Consider the following 20,397-nt stretch of genomic DNA (forward strand, 5'->3'; position numbering starts at 1 on the left):
AGTGTGTGTCCTATGTAGGTGTTACTGGACCAGTGTGTGTCCTATGTAGGTGTTACTGGACCAGTGTGTGTCCTATGTAGGTGTTACTGGACCAGTGTGTGTCCTATGTAGGTGTTACTGGACCAGTGTGTGTCCTATGTAGGTGTTACTGGACCAGTGTGTGTCCTATGTAGGTGTTACTGGACCAGTGTGTGTCCTATGTAGGTGTTACTGGACCAGTGTGTGTCCTATGTAGGTGTTACTGGACCAGTGTGTGTCCTATCTAGGTGTTACTGGACCAGTGTGTGTCCTATGTAGGTGTTACTGGACCAGTGTGTGTCCTATGTAGGTGTTATTGGACCAGTGTGTGTCCTATGTAGGTGTTATCGGACCAGTTTGTGTCCTAAGTAGGTGTTACTGGACCAGTGTGTGTCCTATGTAGGTGTTACTGGACCAGTGTGTGTCCTATGTAGGTGTTACTGGACCAGTGTGTGTCCTATGTAGGTGTTACTGGACCAGTGTGTGTCCTATGTAGGTGTTACTGGACCAGTGTGTGTCCTATGTAGGTGTTACTGGACCAGTCTGTGTCCTACGTAGATGTTACTGGACCAGTGTGTGTCCTACGTAGGTGTTACTGGACCAGTGTGTGTCTATGTAGGTGTTACTGGACCAGTGTGTGTCCTATCTAGGTGTTACTGGACCAGTGTGTGTCCTATGTAGGTGTTACTGGACCAGTGTGTGTCCTATGTAGGTGTTATTGGACCAGTGTGTGTCCTATGTAGGTGTTATCGGACCAGTTTGTGTCCTAAGTAGGTGTTACTGGACCAGTGTGTGTCCTATGTAGGTGTTACTGGACCAGTGTGTGTCCTATGTAGGTGTTACTGGACCAGTGTGTGTCCTATGTAGGTGTTACTGGACCAGTGTGTGTCTATGTAGGTGTTACTGGACCAGTGTGTGTCCTATGTAGGTGTTACTGGACCAGTCTGTGTCCTACATAGATGTTACTGGACCAGTGTGTGTCCTACGTAGGTGTTACTGGACCAGTGTGTGTCTATGTAGGTGTTACTGGACCAGTCTGTGTCCTACATAGATGTTACTGGACCAGTGTGTGTCCTATGTAGGTGTTACTGGACCAGTGTGTGTCCTATGTAGGTGTTACTGGACCAGTGTGTGTCCTATCTAGGTGTTACTGGACCAGTGTGTGTCCTATGTAGGTGTTACTGGACCAGTGTGTGTCCTATCTAGGTGTTACTGGACCAGTGTGTGTCCTATCTAGGTGTTACTGGACCAGTGTGTGTCCTATGTAGGTGTTACTGGACTAGTGTGTGTCCTATGTAGGTGTTACTGGACCAGTGTGTGTCCTATCTAGGTGTTACTGGACCAGTGTGTGTCCTATCTAGGTGTTACTGGACCAGTGTCTGTCTATGTAGGTGTTACTGGACCAGTGTGTGTCCTATGTAGGTGTTACTGGACCAGTGTGCATCCTATCTAGGTGCTACTGGACCAGTGTGTGTCCTATGTAGGTGTTACTGGACCAGTGTGTGTCCTATGTAGGTGTTACTGGACCAGTGTGTGTCCTATGTAGGTGTTACTGGACCAGTGTGTGTCCTATGTAGGTGTTACTGGACCAGTGTGTGTCTATTGTAGGTGTTACTGGACCAGTGTGTGTCCTATGTAGGTGTTACTGGACCAGTGTGTGTCCTATCTAGGTGTTACTGGACCAGTGTGTGTCCTATGTAGGTGTTACTGGACCAGTGTGTGTCCTATGTAGGTGTTACTGGACTAGTGTGTGTCCTATGTAGGTGTTACTGGACCAGTGTGTGTCCTATCTAGGTGTTACTGGACCAGTGTGTGTCCTATCTAGGTGTTACTGGACCAGTGTCTGTCTATGTAGGTGTTACTGGACCAGTGTGTAGGTGTTACTGGACCAGTGTGTGTCCTATGTAGGTGTTACTGGACCAGTGTGCATCCTATCTAGGTGCTACTGGACCAGTGTGTGTCCTATGTAGGTGTTACTGGACCAGTGTGTGTCCTATGTAGGTGTTACTGGACCAGTGTGTGTCCTATGTAGGTGTTACTGGACCAGTGTGTGTCCTATGTAGGTGTTACTGGACCAGTGTGTGTCCTATGTAGGTGTTACTGGACCAGTGTGTGTCCTATGTAGGTGTTACTGGACCAGTGTGTGTCCTATGTAGGTGTTACTGGACCAGTGTGTGTCCTATGTAGGTGTTACTGGACCAGTGTGTGTCCTATGTAGGTGTTACTGGACCAGTGTGTGTCCTATGTAGGTGTTACTGGACCAGTGTGTGTCCTATGTAGGTGTTACTGGACCAGTGTGTGTCCTAAGTAGGTGTTACTGGACCAGTGTGTGATCTTCCACTCCTCCATCACTCACACACACACACACACACACACACACACACACACACACACACACACACACACACACACACACACACACCATCATCACTAACGGTTACTCGGGGTTGGGTATGACTGCCCTCCTTCTGGGTCCTGGTGGGTCTTCAGGTGGGCGTAGAAGCTGATCCTGGAGCTGCATATTTTGGGGCAATGTGGGCAAGGGTGTGAAGAAGTGGTTGAGGATGTGGTTTGGGCCTTTCAGGTAACTCGCTCCTTTCGGAGTCTGTGCTTGTTTTCAGCAGCACAGTGGAGGTCATGGTTGTAGCACCCAGCACCCTCATGGACTCCAGGCCTCCAGGTCTCCAGGCCTCCAGGCCTCCAGGCCTCCCTGTTTGTTGCTGCTTGTTCCCAGGTGTTAAGGCCGATGCCAAACGTTTTTGTTTTGGCATTTTCCGCCTTTTATTCGATAGCAACAGTCGAGCGAGATACAGGAAAGGTGTGGGGGGGGTGACATGCGGCAAAGGGCCTCGGCCAGATTTGAACCCAGTTTACTGCGGTAAGGACTCAGCCTTATATGGTACCCGCTCCACCAGGTCAGCCCCCGGGGCGCCCAAATGCCAAACCTTTTGATGTGGGCCTTGATGTTATCTTTGTATCACTTCTTTTGACCTCCTGGAGGGGGGGGGGGCACGGCATCCTGTCACAAGCAGAGAGTAAAGCGCTTGTTTCAGGAGGTGGTGTCAGACAATGCGGAGGACATGGCCAGTCCATCTCAGCTGATGTTGTGCAATGGTGGCAGTTATAGTAGGCATGTCGGCCTCCTCAAGGATGCCAAAGTTGGTGCGCTTATCCTCCCAGCTGCTCTTAAGGATGTTCCTGAGGCATTGCTGCTGGTATGCCTGGAGTGCCTTCAGGTGCCTGCTATATGTGGTCCATGCTTCTGAGCCATACAGTAGGGTGGGGCAGCACTGCCGCTTTGTACACCAGAATTTGTATTCTGGTCAATGTTGACTTTGGAGGAGAGAAGGCTGCCAAGATCTGGGAACTTTACCACGTTTTCAAGTCTGGTGTTGTCTACAGAGATGGGTGGAGGCAGAGCAGGCATATTTCTGTTGGGTGGGGATTGGTAGAAGATATTGGTCTTTTTATGTTAATGGCCAGGCCAAGCTGCTTGTATGCCTTCGCAAAGGCGTGCAGTATGCTCTGTAGTTCCTCTTCTAAAAGAGACACTAAGGCGTTGGCATCGGTGTACCGCAGCTCTATGATGGATGTGGTGGTGGTTTTACCTTTAGCCCTGAATCTGTTAACATTCAGAAGATTTCCATCAGTCCTGTACATGATTTTGACTCCCTGAAGCAGATTGGGACCGGCGAGGTGGAGAATGGTGGCAATGAAGACAGAGAACTGGGTTGGGGCAATGACACAGCCTTGTTTAACTCCTGCGTGGACCTTGAAGGACTCTGTCTCATCTCCATAACTGCTACTCTAGCTGACATGTTGGTCATGTAGTAGTCACAATACTCTGATACATTTGTCAGGGCAGCCTATTTTTGACAGAACTAGCCAGAGGGCCTGGTGGTTTATGGAATCAAAAATTTGGTTAAGTCTATGAAGGCCATGTACAATGGTTGATTCTGTTCCTGGGCTTTTTCTTGGAGTTGTCATGCGGTAAAAATCATGTCCATGGTGCCTTTGTTAGGACAAAAACCTCTGGGATTATGGTAGAGTTACCTCTGATATTGGGAGGAGTCTGTTGACCAAGACCCTAGCCAGAGCTTTCCCTGGGGTGGAAAGCAGGGAAATGCCACGGTAGTTAACTCCGTGTGGGCTCTAGGCTGCTAGCATACATAACGTACCTAACGTGCACGCCTGACATTGAAATCTCCAAGCAGGATGAGCTTATCCTCCTTGGGGACTACAGTGAGAACATTGTCCACGTTGGCATAGAAGGTGTCCTTTATGTCATCATCTGGTCGGTCAAGTGTTGGAGTGTATGCACCGATGACAGTGACGCTTTCGTTATTTACGAGCACCAGTCGTATTGTCGTCAGGTGTCCATTGATGGAAGCTCAGCACGGTGGCAAACGAGGCTGTTTTTGATGGCAAAGCCAACACCGTGGATCCTCGGCTCATCAGTTGCTTTTCCTTTCCAGAAGAACGTGTAACCACCCTTCTCCTCTTTCAGCTGCCCTTGGTCGGTCAGTTGGGTTTCAGAGAGTGCAGCAATATCAATCCCGAATCTTCTCAGCTCTCAGGCGATGATGGCAGTACGCTGTTCAGGTCGACTGCTGGACTGATTGTTCACAAGGGTTCGTATGTTTCAGGCTCCAAGATGTATGAGTTTCTGTTTCTGGCTGCATGGTGGTGATCCCGCTGGATGCGGTGGTCCAGACAGGAGGTATGAGGCAGACTATGTTTAGGGCACCTTTTCTAGCCCCCTCCCCAACTGGGGTGAGCAGAGCAGATCCTAAATAGGGATGCTCCGTCATGGGTGCAGCAGCTGAGAAGCCCCTCTGCCCCAGTCCCAGGGCTTAGCAACTGATCATACACTCACCGCCTGTGTGCCAGGTTGTGGCGAGGGGCTGCCAGACTTCACTGTCCTGCTGCCATCACCTCTTCCTGATCACCACAGGGCTTTGACCCAGGATGTTTATGGGTTGAATCCTTTGTGAGAGGACGCCTGCGTGTGACAGCTTTCTACATGGAGTGGCTGATGCGCCTGCATCCACCACACGGTCCTTGGCAGAGGCTGGCCAGAGTCCAATGGCATAGAGAACCAAGATGATTGGCAGGCTTCATCCAGCTTCACTGCCATTGTAACCTGGAGACATCTTCCACCAATTCCACCGCTGAGGTCTTTGTTGGATCACGCTTCATCTGGAACCTCCCCCTTGACCTACCCGCCTTGGTTGACCCCACCAGGAGCCAAGCTCCAGACGGCATAGCTCTTGGGATCATTGGTACACACAAGCTTCCCACCATGGCAAGGTGACGATCCAGGAGAAGACACACACTCACACACACACACACACACACACACACATACACACTGCTGTACTCACATGGAGAACTGGCGGAGTTTGGACTCGATGCTGCGATGCCTCATGCACATCCTGGTGAGGGCTGATCCAATGTCCCTGGTACCACCTGGAAACACACACACACACACACACACACACAAACACACACACGACAGGCAGTCATTCTGCAACAGCTTGTGTTGGTCGTCATATTGCGATTGTATTACTATGCAATGAAGTGATAGAGAGATTTGATTTTAAATTTTCACTTTATTTAAAATAAATCCCGTAGCGATCTTAAGGAATTCATTGGATTCCATGACTCAGAGACAATCCAGTACAACAGTACAGACATCTCTCACAATCCATCCACCACTTGATTTTATGGACTTCCTCCAAAAACATTAAAAACCACCTCATCATCCGCCACAGAACAAATCACATCATTACAGCACCACTGTTGAATGGAAACATCCAAATCCCTCATTGCTTTAGAAAACCTGAAATCAACCCAGACTCTGGATCTCACCAAACAAACAACGGGGTCACATCCTGTTCTACCCTCCCTTCTGTTTTAGTCCTTCTGCTGATGTTTGCTTCTCCTTCTTCTTTGTACTCCTCCTGTATGGCGAGTCGTGCAGCCGACTCCCCGTACAGGTTTAACATCGTCACGTACAGTTAGTGTCTGTGTGCATGCTCAGTAGTCCAGCTAAGAAACTCACTGAAGGTTGAATCAGTTCATCTGGACACAACCTTTACTCAGAGAGAGATGTTTCATCGCTCATCCAACGCCCCTTTTCCACTGCGTGGTACTGGCTCAGCCCGACTCTATTCGACTCTACTCGCTTTACTTTTTGGGATTTCGTTTTCCACTGCAGATAGTGTCCCCTCACGGCGAAGCCCCGCGGGTCATTTGTGGGTGTGTTGACTAATTGTTTTTAAAGATTTTATTTATATTTAAATAAATAAACATATATTTATATTTTGTTTATTCTAATTAATGAATTAATTTATAGTGGTGTTTTCATGTCACCTTTTTACTATCGGCTCAGCTCACTTGGAACCTCGACGGAGGTGGTACCAAAAAAGGTACCTGGTACCAGGTACTATCCCTTACTTTTGCCCAGTGGAAAACCAAAAAAGTCGAGCTGGTGCCATGCAGTGGAAAAAGGGCATTAGTGACCTCTTCAGTCTCAGCTGACTGCAGGTATCCCCACCCTTATAAACAATACAGTGGTATAACGACCCAAACCAATGACCTGTTTCATACGCAACTGCCGTGACCATTAACTAGAGTGTCAATGGCCATGTGTACTATTCACAGAGGATTGGGGGAATAGTTGCAATCGCAGCATTGTAAGATGGTGACAGATGTACTCTTAGCCCCCCCCCCCCGATTCAGCGATGGTCGTTCCCTCTTAACATAGATGGCCTCTTTGACTCCCCATTCAAACCAGCGTTCCTCCCTATCAAGGATGTACACATCCTCATCCCTGGAAGAGTGGCCACTGGCCTATTGATGGTGTAGACTGTGGAGTTCTGGTCTGACATGTTAGCTCTCCTGTGTTGCGGCCATCCTCTTGGCCAGCGTCTGTTTAGTTTCCCCAGTGTACAAGTCACGGCAACCCTCCTGGCACTTAACAGGGTACACTAGATTGCTCTGTTTGTGCCGGGGACCCGATCCTTGGGGTGGACCAACTTCTGGTGCAGCGTGTTTAGGAGATTGAAAGCAAGTGAGACGCGGTGTTTGGAAAATACACGTCTCCATCTTTCTGACACTCCCACCACATACGGAATCACCACTGGTTTACACTTAGACAGCTGTTGTCATCTCTCCGATCGGCTGGTGCACTGTTTGGGTGTCTTCCTGGCTTTGACAAACACCCATTTCGGATAACCATTAATAGGCCAGTGGCCCCTCTTTCAGGGATGAGGATGTGCACATCCGTGATTGGGAGGAATGCTGGTTTGAACGGGGAGTCAAAGAGGCCATCTATGTTAAGAGGGAACAACCATCCCTGAACCGGGGGGGGGGGCTAAGAATACATCTGTCACCATCTTACAATGCTGTGATTGCAAACATTCCCCAATGCTCTGTGAATAGTACACATGGCCATTGTAACTCTAGTTAATGGTCACGCCCATATTTACATATGAAACTGGTCATTGGTTTCAGTCGTTATGCCACTGCATAGCTTATAAGGGTGGGGACACCTGCAGTCAGTGCAGCGTGAAGAGGTCACTTAGATGAGTGATGAAATGTATCTGTCAATAAACGTTGTGTCCAGATGAACTGAGTCACCTTTCTGTGCATGTGTGTTTGTAACTGGATGTTTGTGTATAATTACGAGTGTGCGTGTGTGTGTGTGTGTGTGTGTGTGTGTGTGTGTGTGTTGGTTGGATAGAGAGCACTGCATTGCGCCACTAACACCTCCCTCTCCTCTCTCTGTCTCTCTGCCCTTGTTACTCTGCATCTCTCCTCCTTTTTCCTCCTCCATTTTCTCTCCCTTCTCTCTTTTTCCTCTCTTCTTGTCTTCCTTCATTCGTCTTCACTTCACACCCCTTTTCTTCCCTCAGCCATCCTGCCCTCTACACCAGCCAATCTCTCCTTTTTCTCTCTCTGTCTCTTTTTCACCTCCACAATTTCCCCCCTTTACTTCTTACTGAACGTCTCATGTACTCAGAAACTCAAACCTTCTCAAGTCTGCTCATAATCTGCGGTCATGTCTTTTTAAAGTCTCTTAATTTGAACTAATTATGATTGACTGATTGAGTGATTCATTTTTATTTGACAATTTCATTTTAAGTACAAACACGGGTTCTGCCAGGACAGTGAGTGCTTACATAAAAGGAAAAGTCAGAATAGCAATAACACAATACAATACAATGCAATACAATCATTACCTGCACCTATACTGTCACTCAGCAAGTTATTCACTATGCTGACGACATCAATCACTACATCAGTGCTCCGTTGGACACTGCCTGGCCTTTCTCGCCACTCATTTGATAAAACTAATTCAAACTCTGTCCATCAAAAATAATGACATCAACATATCATCAAAAAGACACCCTATTATCAGACATAGTACCTTGAAACCTCCCAAGCTGCTTATGATTTTAAGATTTCCTGGCAATCTATTCCACAGATTTACTGCCATGTACAGAAGTTTCCTTCCCCAGGTTACTTACTCTTAAACCTGGGAGGAACAAAATCAGTGGAACTGCCACTAGTGGAATGGCCGTGAATATCCCTCACCTGGTTAAAATGCTGTTTTAGGTATTGAGGGATAGCAACCATGCCCAATCTTGTACCATGCAGAAACTCTATCCTGTACGTTCAACCACCCAAGGCTCTCAAAACGAGAAGGGTCAACGTGAGTTCTCATGGGGAGATTCAGAATAACCTTAACTACCTTGTTTTGAGAAGTCTGAATTCTGTTTTTAAGGTACAAAATTAGGCCACTGTACTATAAGCAGCAGGCAGAGTCAAAATAATGCTGGACAAGAGCTCCTGCTAGGGTCACCATTGCTTTCCTGTCCTGAAATTTTGATATTCTGGCTAAAAAGCATGTTCTTTGTTTGACCTTGGTGAGCACCTTGTCAGCCCGGCCCACTCCTGACATATGGCTGTCCAGCACACAACCAAGGTAAGTACTGGTAAGGACTGACTCCTTCGCTGCAAGTACAGTATCACCAACAATAGCATCAAAACCAGGGGACCTTTTAAATTTTATCTTTGAGCTAAATAGTATAGATTCAGTTTTTCCTAAATGGAGTGATAGCTTGTTGTCTGTTATCCACCTGCTGACATTAAGTTCTGCTCTCAGGGTACTTTTTACACTTTTATCTTTATGGGACACCAGTACTGCAGAGTCATCTGCTTATAAAAAGAGTTCACATGAAGAGACAGACTTCAGGTCATTTATAAATAAGAAGAAAAAGAGTGATCCAAGTACACTCCCTTGTGGGACCCCAAATTTATAGACCTAGGATGAGACATTGTCCCATCAACATCTACCAATTGCTTCTTAAGAGCTGACCCATCTGACGGCGACATCACTTAAACCAATGGCTTTCAGTTTGGACAGTACAATAGCATGATCATCCATATCAAATGCCTTCTGTAGATCTAACATTGCCATACCGCAAAAATTCCCCATCGTCTACCACCCTCCTGATGTAGTCAGTTAAATACAACAAACAGGTGTCGGTGGAGGGGGGGGGTCGAGAACCAGACTGAAATTCATACAGTAAATTGTGAGGACAGGTAGCTGTCATTCTGATTATAAATGATCTACTCGATGAGCTTAGACAGAGTACACAAGATAGAAACAGGCTTATTGTTTCCATGATCAAGTTTATTCCCTTTCTTTTAGAGAAGAGTCACTCTAGCAAGTATAAGATCACTGGGGAAAAGACCTTACTCAATAGATAGATTTATAATATGGTTGATGCGTGGAGTAATGATTTCAACCGCATCTCGTAAGAAAACGGTGAGAATATTATCAAATCCCGCCGCTTTGGAGCAGCTGAGCTTGATGAGCATCTCAAGCACAACTACCTCAGGCACCTGTGTCAGAGAGAAGCCATCGGCTTGAATCCCTTGCTGACAGTAGTACTGATGGACATGACTCTCACCACATTGTCCTGTCTGGCTTGGTAACTTTTCAGCTAGCCTGCTGGACACTGATATAAAATAGTTATTGAGGCTGTCCGCCATCTTTCTCATCTACGTCATGAAATTTAAAAGTAAAAGAGCGTTAACGCTCTCTAATCAGAGATGGGTGAGCCACCTCCCCAGCCCCCACCCTTGAATGCAAGTCTGACACCGCACTCATTTTCGAATATATGCTGATCGAGACTCATCATTCACAGTTTACTCACTAACCTTGTGCCTCTGTTACATTTTCTACCAACATTTTGAATTTTTCTAAATTTACAGTTACAGTTATAGTATTTCATCATTTCCAATTGTGCCACAATGATTCGGACTTGTGCTTTTGACGGCTCTATAAACACCACTGGACAACTGTGTCGCCAATAGGCCGCCTCTCTCAAATAGTGAAAAGCTGCGGCCCGTCTCACGGGGCCCCCTTCCATCTAAGGTGCATATGTGTCCCAGGGTGGGGTGGTGTTTGACGCCGTGCTAGGAGGCCGGGCTGGCGGAGGGGACTGGGTACTGTGGTAAGATGGCAACTGACACCGGGCCCTTCTTGCGGATCTCCCCAGCTACTTCTGCCCATGCTCCTGCCTCACAAATCCACCACCCCCTTCTCATCCCTTCCCCGCCCGCTCCTCTCAGCCCCTTGCCCACTTTTTAGCAAATTTTCAAAATTATGCAGTGGGTGGCGTTAGGCTCAAGACCTGAGGGAGAAGTTACACTTTCATCTATGTCCATGAGACATCGGCAGCGGAAAAAAGTCCTAAATAAATATGACGACTACTACAGTTACAGTCCCGCTGTTTAATTGGATTTGCGCTGTTCTGGTGCCAGTCTTTACACAAGTTTTGGTCCCATTGTTGTCGAGTTGGACTCAAGACTTTGAAGTCTCGTTCTGGTCTTGACTATGAGGCAGACCTGTAGCCACCAGTATTCTGGTTGTCCCCGCCTTGATGTCACAATCCATCTGAGGACAATAGCGGTGATGACGTCAAAAATAACGTGTGTTAGCGATTGGACATCAGAGGTCATCAGAGGTCACTGGTCACCAGAAGACAACTTTACAGCGACATTGCTGAGGTTCAGGCTCAGCTGGTGTCACAGGGGACTTAACTATCAGTGTTCCCAGAAGGAGAGCCGGTAGGGGTACTATGTCCCACCATTGTAAACAGCACCTCCTACAGGTGTTGTGTATCTGCACAGCTGTATCAGAGGACACACATGGAAAATTATGAACCCCTCCCCCAAATCCCACTCGGACCAAAGAAAAGAAAAAACTGCGATGTCACTGCAACAACTAGGAATTGCGCTGCAGCATGAATTTGACTGGTTGGGGGCATCGTGGGGTAAGCCAATCAAGTACCAGTCCGTTCAAAGTCAACAGCACAACGTTACCGGGCGGTTGCGTCAGTTGCTGTCTTTTTCTCCACTTAAATCCAAGGTCACTTTACCACTTCAATGCATGTCACATGTCAGCAAACTGAGGAGGAGGAGGAAGAGGAGCTGCGCTGCTGGCTGGTAGCGAGGGAGTTCAATAAGAAGCTCCTGACCAAAGCCTCAAACAGGGGAGCTTATTCACATTAACACGAGCCATCTCCCAGTCTGCTAGCATCTTCTGAACTGAAATCCTTTTCGGGGCTATTGAGCTAACGGGGGCTAATCAGACAGTCTCCATGATGAAAATAGAGAGGGGTGGGTGTGGGGGATAAAAGGGGTTGTGGAATCCTAGGATGGCGTAGGGAGGAGGAGGGGTGAAGGTGACGGCGGGGTTACGATCTCGGGATGCCTTCAGCATGTTTTAAATAAGTGGCCAAGGAATGTCCTCTGCCCTGCATAGCTTCCCTACTAAACACACACACACACACACACACACACACACACACACACACACACACACACACACACACACACACACACAATCTCCCTGACGTCTCTTCTGCCAACAAAGTTCTCCATCCATTCACTGCTGTAGTCAATAGATTGGGAAAGGAGCCTGGAGGAGGGGCTAATACCTGTCAATCATCCCCAGTAAAACAGCTGCTGTTCTTTCAGCTGCTCAGAACTATGCCCACTGAGCTCTGTGTGTGTGTGTGTGTGTGTGTGTGTATGTAAGGTGATACCAGAACATTTTAGGTTCCCTGGGATTGGAGGAGACATGACAGTACATTTTAATACTTATAATACTTACAGTGATCGAATTACATTCGTCTCATGTCATCCAAGATTGCACTATGGAGGACAGACACGGCGAGCAGCTCCTGTCTGTATTTTATGCCACTTCCCGTCTCACTGGGCCAGCATGAGACTTGGACCTGTCTGGGTACCATGTGTACCAGTATGTACTGCGGACGGTACTATGTTAGTCTGTTAGAGGTACTGTTGTCTGTGTACCATGTGTACCAGTATGTACTGCGGTACTATGTCAGTCTGTTAGAGGTACTGTTGTCTGTGTACCATGTGTACCAGTATGTACTGCGATACTATGTTAGTCTGTTAGAGGTACTGTTGTCTGTGTACCATGTGTACCAGTATGTACTGCGGTACTATGTCAGAGGTACTGTTGTCTGTGTACCATGTGTATCAGTATGTACTGTGGTACTATGTCAGTCTGTTAGAGGTACTGTTGTCTGTGTACCATGTGTATCAGTATGTACTGTGGTACTATGTCAGTCTGTTAGAGGTACTGTTGTCTGTGTACCATGTGTATCAGTATGTACTGCGGTACTATGTTAGTACTGTTAGAGGTACTGTTGTCTGGGTACCATGTGTATCAGTATGTACTGTGGTACTATGTCAGTCTGTTAGAGGTACTGTTGTCTGGGTACCATGTGTATCAGTATGTACTGTGGTACTATGTCAGTCTGTTAGAGGTACTGTTGTCTGGGTACCATGTGTATCCTGTATGTACTGTGGAATTCTGATTTGAATACATATTTCAGCACCAGTGCCAGTCAGCACATTTACTGTACTTGATGTTTAACGGGTGTCTGAAATTCCACACCAGTAAAATGTGGGTCTTGACCTCCTGCTCATGTAATTCTGAGGAGGGGTCGCATGCCGTCCCTCCCGACTCTGAAATAAAGTGATGTAAGCTCGTCATTATGTTAAAGGAAATCTTTGCCATTTTTCAGCTTTATCTTAAGCACAGCAGCACTTCTGACTAGTCACTAAGATCTGGCCTGAGCAACACCGACTAAAGCGACGAGGAAGAACACCTTTAATTGTTTTTGTTGCCGACTCAAAAACAAACCCACCACTTTTATTTGACCACTAATCAGCTTTCTGACAGTAGAAAAGGTGCATGCATACACACACATACATAATGTACATGTAAGGAGGTGAATTAATTAGAGTTGCCACCAGAGGGCGCTCTCATAATTTCTTGGCTGTTTCTACTCTGGTTCAGCTGTTGTGGTTTCCTTCCCCCCCCCCCCTTTTTTGGAATTCCTCTGTATGTCTGTAAGGTAGGAAGTGAAATTCACTCTCTCGTGAATCTCTTTAAAATAATCGATTAGATTAGCCATCCTTGCAGTTTGTTGGACAAATATGAATGCCGAGAAGTTTATTATGTGTACTGCGGTTACTTTTAAAAAGACGCTTTTATTTTTATACTTTATTACCAGCCTTGTGCCAACGCGGTGGCTTTGAACGTATAGACGCGTTCCCTTGTTCACGCGCGCCACATGTGCGTGCGCAGATTGTGAGGCAAAAAGACGCCACGAGTCTTGCGTCCGCAAACGTTACTACGTTCATTTCGAAGAGGTCGTCACGGAGAAATTGATTTAAAACTAAGCGAGATGCCTCACAGTTGTTGCGCCGTCGGTTGTACAAATCTTAAAGACGGTTAAAAACAAGCCTCGGCATTTTTATCGCATAGCCGAAAGGGAAAACGCCAATCAGAAAACGAAGAAGACAGGCGTGGATTCGTCGGGAGGCCTTGAAGACGTGGTCAGAAGAGCAAATATCAAACGCGAAGATTTGCGGAGGACATTTCATATCTGGTTTGTATCCGTTTCTTACACAAATAAGTGTTGTGATTGAACATACTGTAACGTGCATGGATAAGTAGACACGTTGGTCCGACTGGTTGACGTTGTCACTTGCGGTGTAGGAGATACGGGTTCGCGTCCCGGCTGTGGCGACGGTATCTCGTACTGCCCCCCGAAGCGGGAGACACAGGTTCGCGTCCCGGCCGTGGCGACGGTCTCCCAGACTGCCCCCCGAATTCGCTACATTGGTGTCAGAAGTGGGATGGAGCGACCGGAAGCGTAGGCGCCCTGAGGCGTGAAGGAGCTGATACGCCCGAAGGGGGGGGGTAGTGTAACGTGCATGGATAAGTAGACACGTTGGTCCTTGACTAACGGGTCGGACCCTTTAGTCGACTGGTTAACGTTGTCGCTTGCGGAGCGGGAGACATAGATTCGCGTCCCGGCCATGGCGACGGTCTCCCAGACTGCCCCCGCCCCGAATTCGCTACAATACTGACGTAACAGCTCTAGATGTGATACTGTCCTAGTAGAGCAACTGCCAAACCAAAGTTTGAGCTGTTAATGCTTGGCCTTCCTCACGTTTGACAACGATTCCATCAGCTTTTCTGCGTCATGATGTTTGAGGTCATAATTTGCCTCCAGCCTCGATCCCATAACCGTACAAACAATTCAGCCGTACGAGGGCTTACCTTTGATTTGAGGGAGCAAAACTTGTTTTCCTTCGATTAACGGATGGTACAAGTCTTGGACATGTCCACCAACAAAGTAATCGTATGCTCCTAAAGACTTGTATGCCTTCGTTGATTCTTTCGTAAATATACTTGGTATGTCTATGAGGTATTCAGTCACATCCCTCCAGCTGATGTTTGGCAGCTTTGTGGTATCACTTGTCCCCTGAGCTTCAGCAAGCATGAACGGATCGGGAAGTTTTTCTCCAGTGCTTGGCGTAAGTTTCGACTCGTAATGCTTTCTGTGTCCCTTCCTTAGGCCTGCAACATATTCTGAGATTTCAATTTTCTCAAATTTCTAACTTTTCTCTGTTTAATTTTAAGTTTTATACGCTCTCATCTGTGAGTTTCGTAGGTACGCATAAGGGTTCTATGGTTATCTGAAAATTATTATTTACTAACTGGAGCATTCCTGAAAAATGACCGCTGCCCATGTTAAAGACTGTTAACGGACAATGCTTTTTAATTATTAGATTAGATTGTTTTATTAGCCACGTGACCAAGGCCGGTGGAATTTGTTTTCGGTACCTACATGGACAACAGCAGACACTCTGCATATTATCACGAACAATACAGTTACACAATAACAGGAACAAACATTACGCACAATTAGCAGAATGATAGTATGCATGCCAATGGTGTGTGAGGAGGAGACTATAGGAAGGAATTCAGAGGCCTGATACTACTACTACTACTACTTTCGGTTGCTCCCATCAAGGGTCGCCACAGCGGATCTCGTTGGATTATGGACACACAAAGAGTGCAACATGAAATCCCCCTGGTGGATCCTAAGCCGTCTTGGCTCCCTTATCACAAAATACCACCCGCTCAGTGGCAGGATGTCAGGAAGGTCCTTACAGAGATGGAAGAGGTCGGTGTGATTCACCCCAGCAAGAGCCCTTATGCTTCCCCCATTGTAGCTGTAACCAAGAAGAATGGGTTACTGAGAATATGCATGGACTACAGGAAGCTGAACTCTTGTAGCATCAGAGATAGAGGATGCACTAGAAGCACTGGAGCAGTCCAAGTATTTCGCTAGAAATACTTGGACTGTAGAGAGAAGAAGTCTGATAGGTACTGGGGGGTATGGGTATTGAGGGATTTATAGGTGAGGAGGATTTTATGAGAAATGCGGGATTTGACCGGAAGCCAGTGAAGGTGGACAAGGGTGGGAGTGATGTGTTGCCAGGGCTTAGTGCGGGTTAGCACCCTGGTAGCTGAATTCTGCATATACTGAAGCCTGTCTAGGGATTTGCTAGGTACCCCAGACAGGACTGCATTGCAATAATCCAGGCGGGAGGTGATGAAGGCATGGATGAGGGTCTCTGCCACGGAGTCTGAGAGTAATGGCCGAAGTCTGGAGATGTTTTTGAGGTGAACGAAAGCCGATTTGGTGACAGATTTGATGCGTGACTGGAATGAGAGGGTGGAGTCCATAATGACACCAAGGTTGCGGACTTCTGGGGGATGGGCACATGGAGCAGCCATCCACGTTGAGGAGAAGATCTCCAACCTTCCAGAGCAGCGCCTTGGAAGCCACAACCATGAGCTCAGTCTTATTGGTATTTAGCTTGAGGATTATGGGGGGAGCTGAGAGGAAGGTCTCGTGCTGAGATAAAGCTGTGTGTCATCAGCGTAGCAATGGAAATTTAAACTGTGGAGACGGATGATCTGACCAAGGCGGAGCATGTAGATGATAAAGAGGAGGGGTCCAAGCACGGAGCCTTGTGGCATGCCTTGGTTGACTGGGGCTAGGGTGAAACTGGAGTCTCTGACATAGACAAACTGTTTCCTGTTGGTGAGATATGACTGGAACCAGGAGAGCGCTACACCAGTGAGGCCTAGGTATTCAGATAAGTGGTTGAGAAGAATGGTGTGGGAGACAGTGTCGAAGGCTGCAGAGAGGTCCAGAAGGATGAGAATACTGATGTGGCCGGAATCACCAGCAATGAGGAGGTCATTGGTGATTTTGATAAGGGCAGTCTCTGTGCTGTGGTGTGCTCTGAAGCCAAACTGAAGGGGTTCATAGAGCTGGTTGGACATGTCTGATGGGGCTGGGCAGCAACTACTCTTTCCAGGATTTTACTGAGAAATGGAAGGTTGGAGATCAGCCGGTGGTTAGTGAGGTTATCTGGGTCCAGGCCTGGCTTTTTGAGGATGGGGGTGACTGCAGCCATTTTGAAGCTGGAGGGTACTGGGCCACTAGTAGCAGTTTAGCAGCAGAGAACTCAGTAGTTTAGGAATGCCATCTATTCCACCTGCTTCAAGCATGCTGAGCATGCGTGTGTGTGTGTGTGCGTGCGTGTGTGTGTCTGACAGAGGATCGTATTCTATCTGACGTCAAACCAGGCAGTTGCTGTCGTTGCCCTGGTGACGCCATACCATAATGAGGCTCCTGCAAACCGCACAGTGGGACTTTGCGTTTGAAGCGGAGGGGGAAAACTATTTGTGAAGGTTCACCGTCTGCAAACCAAACAACTGAATCGGCTGTACTAAATTGTGTCTAGGTGCGAGTGTGTCGGCCCTGTGATGGACTGGCGGCCAGTCCAGGGTGTCTCCCCGCCCCTGCTGCCCAGTGACCGCTGGGATAGGCTCCAGCATCCCGCGGGACTAAGTTGGATAAACGGTTTGGATAATGGATAATGGATGGATGTTTAAGCCGAAGGGGGGGGGGGGTTTCCCAGATATTAATTAGTATTAGTAGACAGATAAATAAAAATGTTAACAAACATTTCTGCATCCTTTTAATTAAGTCAAGGCTGAAATGATTTGAAGTAAATTCACACCGACCGGGCAAGTTGCTCATGTGAAACACATCAAACTAATTCCAATGGAGAATATTGAAGCAGTCAAGGGAATACCGATCAAACTCTTCCAAACAACAGGAATAACCCGGGGTTTAACATGGACAGGATACACAACAGGAATAACCCGGGGTTTAACATGGACAGGATACACAACAGGAATAACCCGGGGTTCAACATGGACATGATACACAACAGGAATAACCCGGAGTTTAACATGGACATAATACACAACAGGAATAACCCGGAGTTTAACATGGACATGAGACACAACAGGAATAACCCGGAGTTTAACGTGGACATGATACACAACAGGAATAACCCGGAGTTTAACGTGGACATGATACACAACAGGAATAACCCGGGGTTTAACGTGGACATGATACACAATAGGAATAACCCGGGGTTTAACGTGGACATGATACACAACAGGAATAACCCGGGGTTTAACGGGGACATGATACACAACAGGAATAACCCGGGGTTTAACGTGGACAGGATACACAACAGGAATAACCCGGGGTTTAACGTGGACATGATACACAACAGGAATAACCCGGGGTTTAACGTGGACATGATACACAACAGGAATAACCCGGGGTTTAACGTGGACATGATACACAACAGGAATAACCCGGGGTTTAACGTGGACATGATACACAACAGGAATAACCCGGGGTTTAACATGGACATGATACACAACAGGAATAACCCGGGGTTTAACGTGGACATGATACACAACAGGAATAACCCGGGGTTTAACATGGACATGATACACAACACATGATACACAACAGGAATAACCCGGGGTTTAACATGGACATGATACACAACAGGAATAACCCGGGGTTTAACATGGACATGATACACAACAGGAATAACCCGAGGTTTAACATGGACATGATACACAACAGGAATAACCCGGGGTTTAACGTGGACATGATACACAACAGGAATAACCCAGGGTTTAACATGGACATGATACACAACAGGAATAACCCGGGTTTTAACATGGACATGATACACAACAGGAATAACCCGGGTTTTAACATGGACATGATACACAACAGGAATAACCCAGGGTTTAACATGGACATGATACACAACAGGAATAACCCGGGGTTTAACATGGACATGATAAACCACAGGAATAACCTGGGGTTTCTTTTACTAAGACTTCCCTCACATGATCGTTGACTGGTCAGAGAAATACTGTCTTGGCACGTTAGCTGACCCTTGACCTTCTATGAACCAAGGTTAATTTCCCAGTTAAATGATAATGTGTTCCAGATGACAGTTCTGCCGAAGGTTAAGCTGATTTATGAAATGTTAGCATCGTTGTGTTGGTAACTGACCAGGACGTTCAGATATAAATATACGGGCTGGCTCTGGACCTCCAGGTATGACAGCACACGTATGGGTGTGTTGCAGAAGCGACAGCAGGGATGGTGGACTTGAAGAGAGAGAGCGCCAAACAGTGAGAAAGGGAAGAAAGATCTGTCCGTTGGCCCCAGCATAGGCCACAGACCTCCATGCGTCGTCATCGTGCTACTCCGCCCTTTCAGCTAAACAGTAGACGGGAACATCCTGACCACAGTGCTCGATCCCTCGTCATCTCTTGTTGAGTCGGGGCAGAAAGTTAAATGGTGAAGCGGTCGCTACGTGAGAAGAACCCTGATTGGCTGTTGACAGTTGCACTTCTTTGGCCGGTGACGTCGTTAAAAAGACAGTTTTCCAGTTGGGCGGCTCAGCACAGAACGGAAGGACTTGCACTGACTCGGTGACGACTTGTGTAAGTGGAGGAAGATCATTGTCGAGTCACATGAACACCGGGAGGACGGTGTGAATTTGACCTTTTGACCTTCATGATCCTGATTTTAACTTGGTTGGAATGTTGGTGGAACAGAAATTAAAGCTTATTTCACTGTAACTAGCTTTGAATAAGAGTCTAAACTCTTCTTCTTCTTCTTCTTCTTCTTCTTCTTTCATCTTGTTCCCTGTATTCCAGGGGTCGCCACAGTGGATTTGATCGTTTCCATCGGTACCCTGTGAGGGCACAGCGCCGATGGCGGTCGTTGTTAACGTGGGCCTTGACCGATCTGGTATGGTCTTGTCAAGCCGCATACTGATTTGGCAAAATTTTACGTCAGATGCCCTTCCTGACACAACCACTAACCCTGTGGACGGGGGCACAGGTAAAGATAAAGTAATAAATAATAATAATAATGATAATAATAATAATAGTAAGTAATAAAGTAAGTAAAGAAAGTAAAAATAAAGGTAAAACACGTAATAAATAATGAAATAAAATCATAATAATAATACGTAATAAAGTAAGTAAAGATAAAGGTAAAGCAGTATATAATAATAATGATAATAATAATAAATAATAATAGTAAGAAATAAAGTAAGTAAAGATAAAGGTAAAGGTAAAGTAAGCAATAAATAATAATACGTAATAAAGTAAGTAAAGATAAAGGTAAAGTAATATATAATAATAATGATAATAATAATAATAGTAAGTAATAAAGTAAGTAAAGAAAGTAAAGATAAAGGTAAAATACGTAATAAATAATGAAATAAAATAATAATAATACGTAATAAAGTAAGTTAAGATAAAGGTAAAGTAATATATAATAATAATGATAATAATAATAAATAATAATAGCAAGAAATAAAGTAAGTAAAGATAAAGGTAAAGGTAAAGTAAGCAATAAATAATAATAAGTAATAAACTAAGTAAAGATAAAGGTAAAGTAAGTAATAAATAATTAATAATAATGATGATGGTGATGACGATGATTATGACGATAATAATAATAATAATAAGTAATAATAAAGTAAGTAAAGTTA

General features: G+C 46.2%; 1 protein-coding gene across 1 annotated transcript in view; it reads right to left on the reverse strand.

Moving 5' to 3' along the window:
* LOC130128441 (protein MTSS 1-like) overlaps positions 1-20,397 on the reverse strand; it is a 90,190-nt gene that overhangs the window by 34,576 nt on the left and 35,217 nt on the right. The window contains exon 4 of the mRNA XM_056298050.1: positions 5,403-5,487. Within this exon, the coding sequence (XP_056154025.1) occupies positions 5,403-5,487 (85 nt within the window). The remainder of the gene's footprint in view (positions 1-5,402; positions 5,488-20,397) is intronic.

Source organism: Lampris incognitus, chromosome 18 (assembly GCF_029633865.1).
Source record: "Lampris incognitus isolate fLamInc1 chromosome 18, fLamInc1.hap2, whole genome shotgun sequence".
Taxonomy (NCBI): Eukaryota; Metazoa; Chordata; class Actinopteri; order Lampriformes; family Lampridae; genus Lampris; species Lampris incognitus.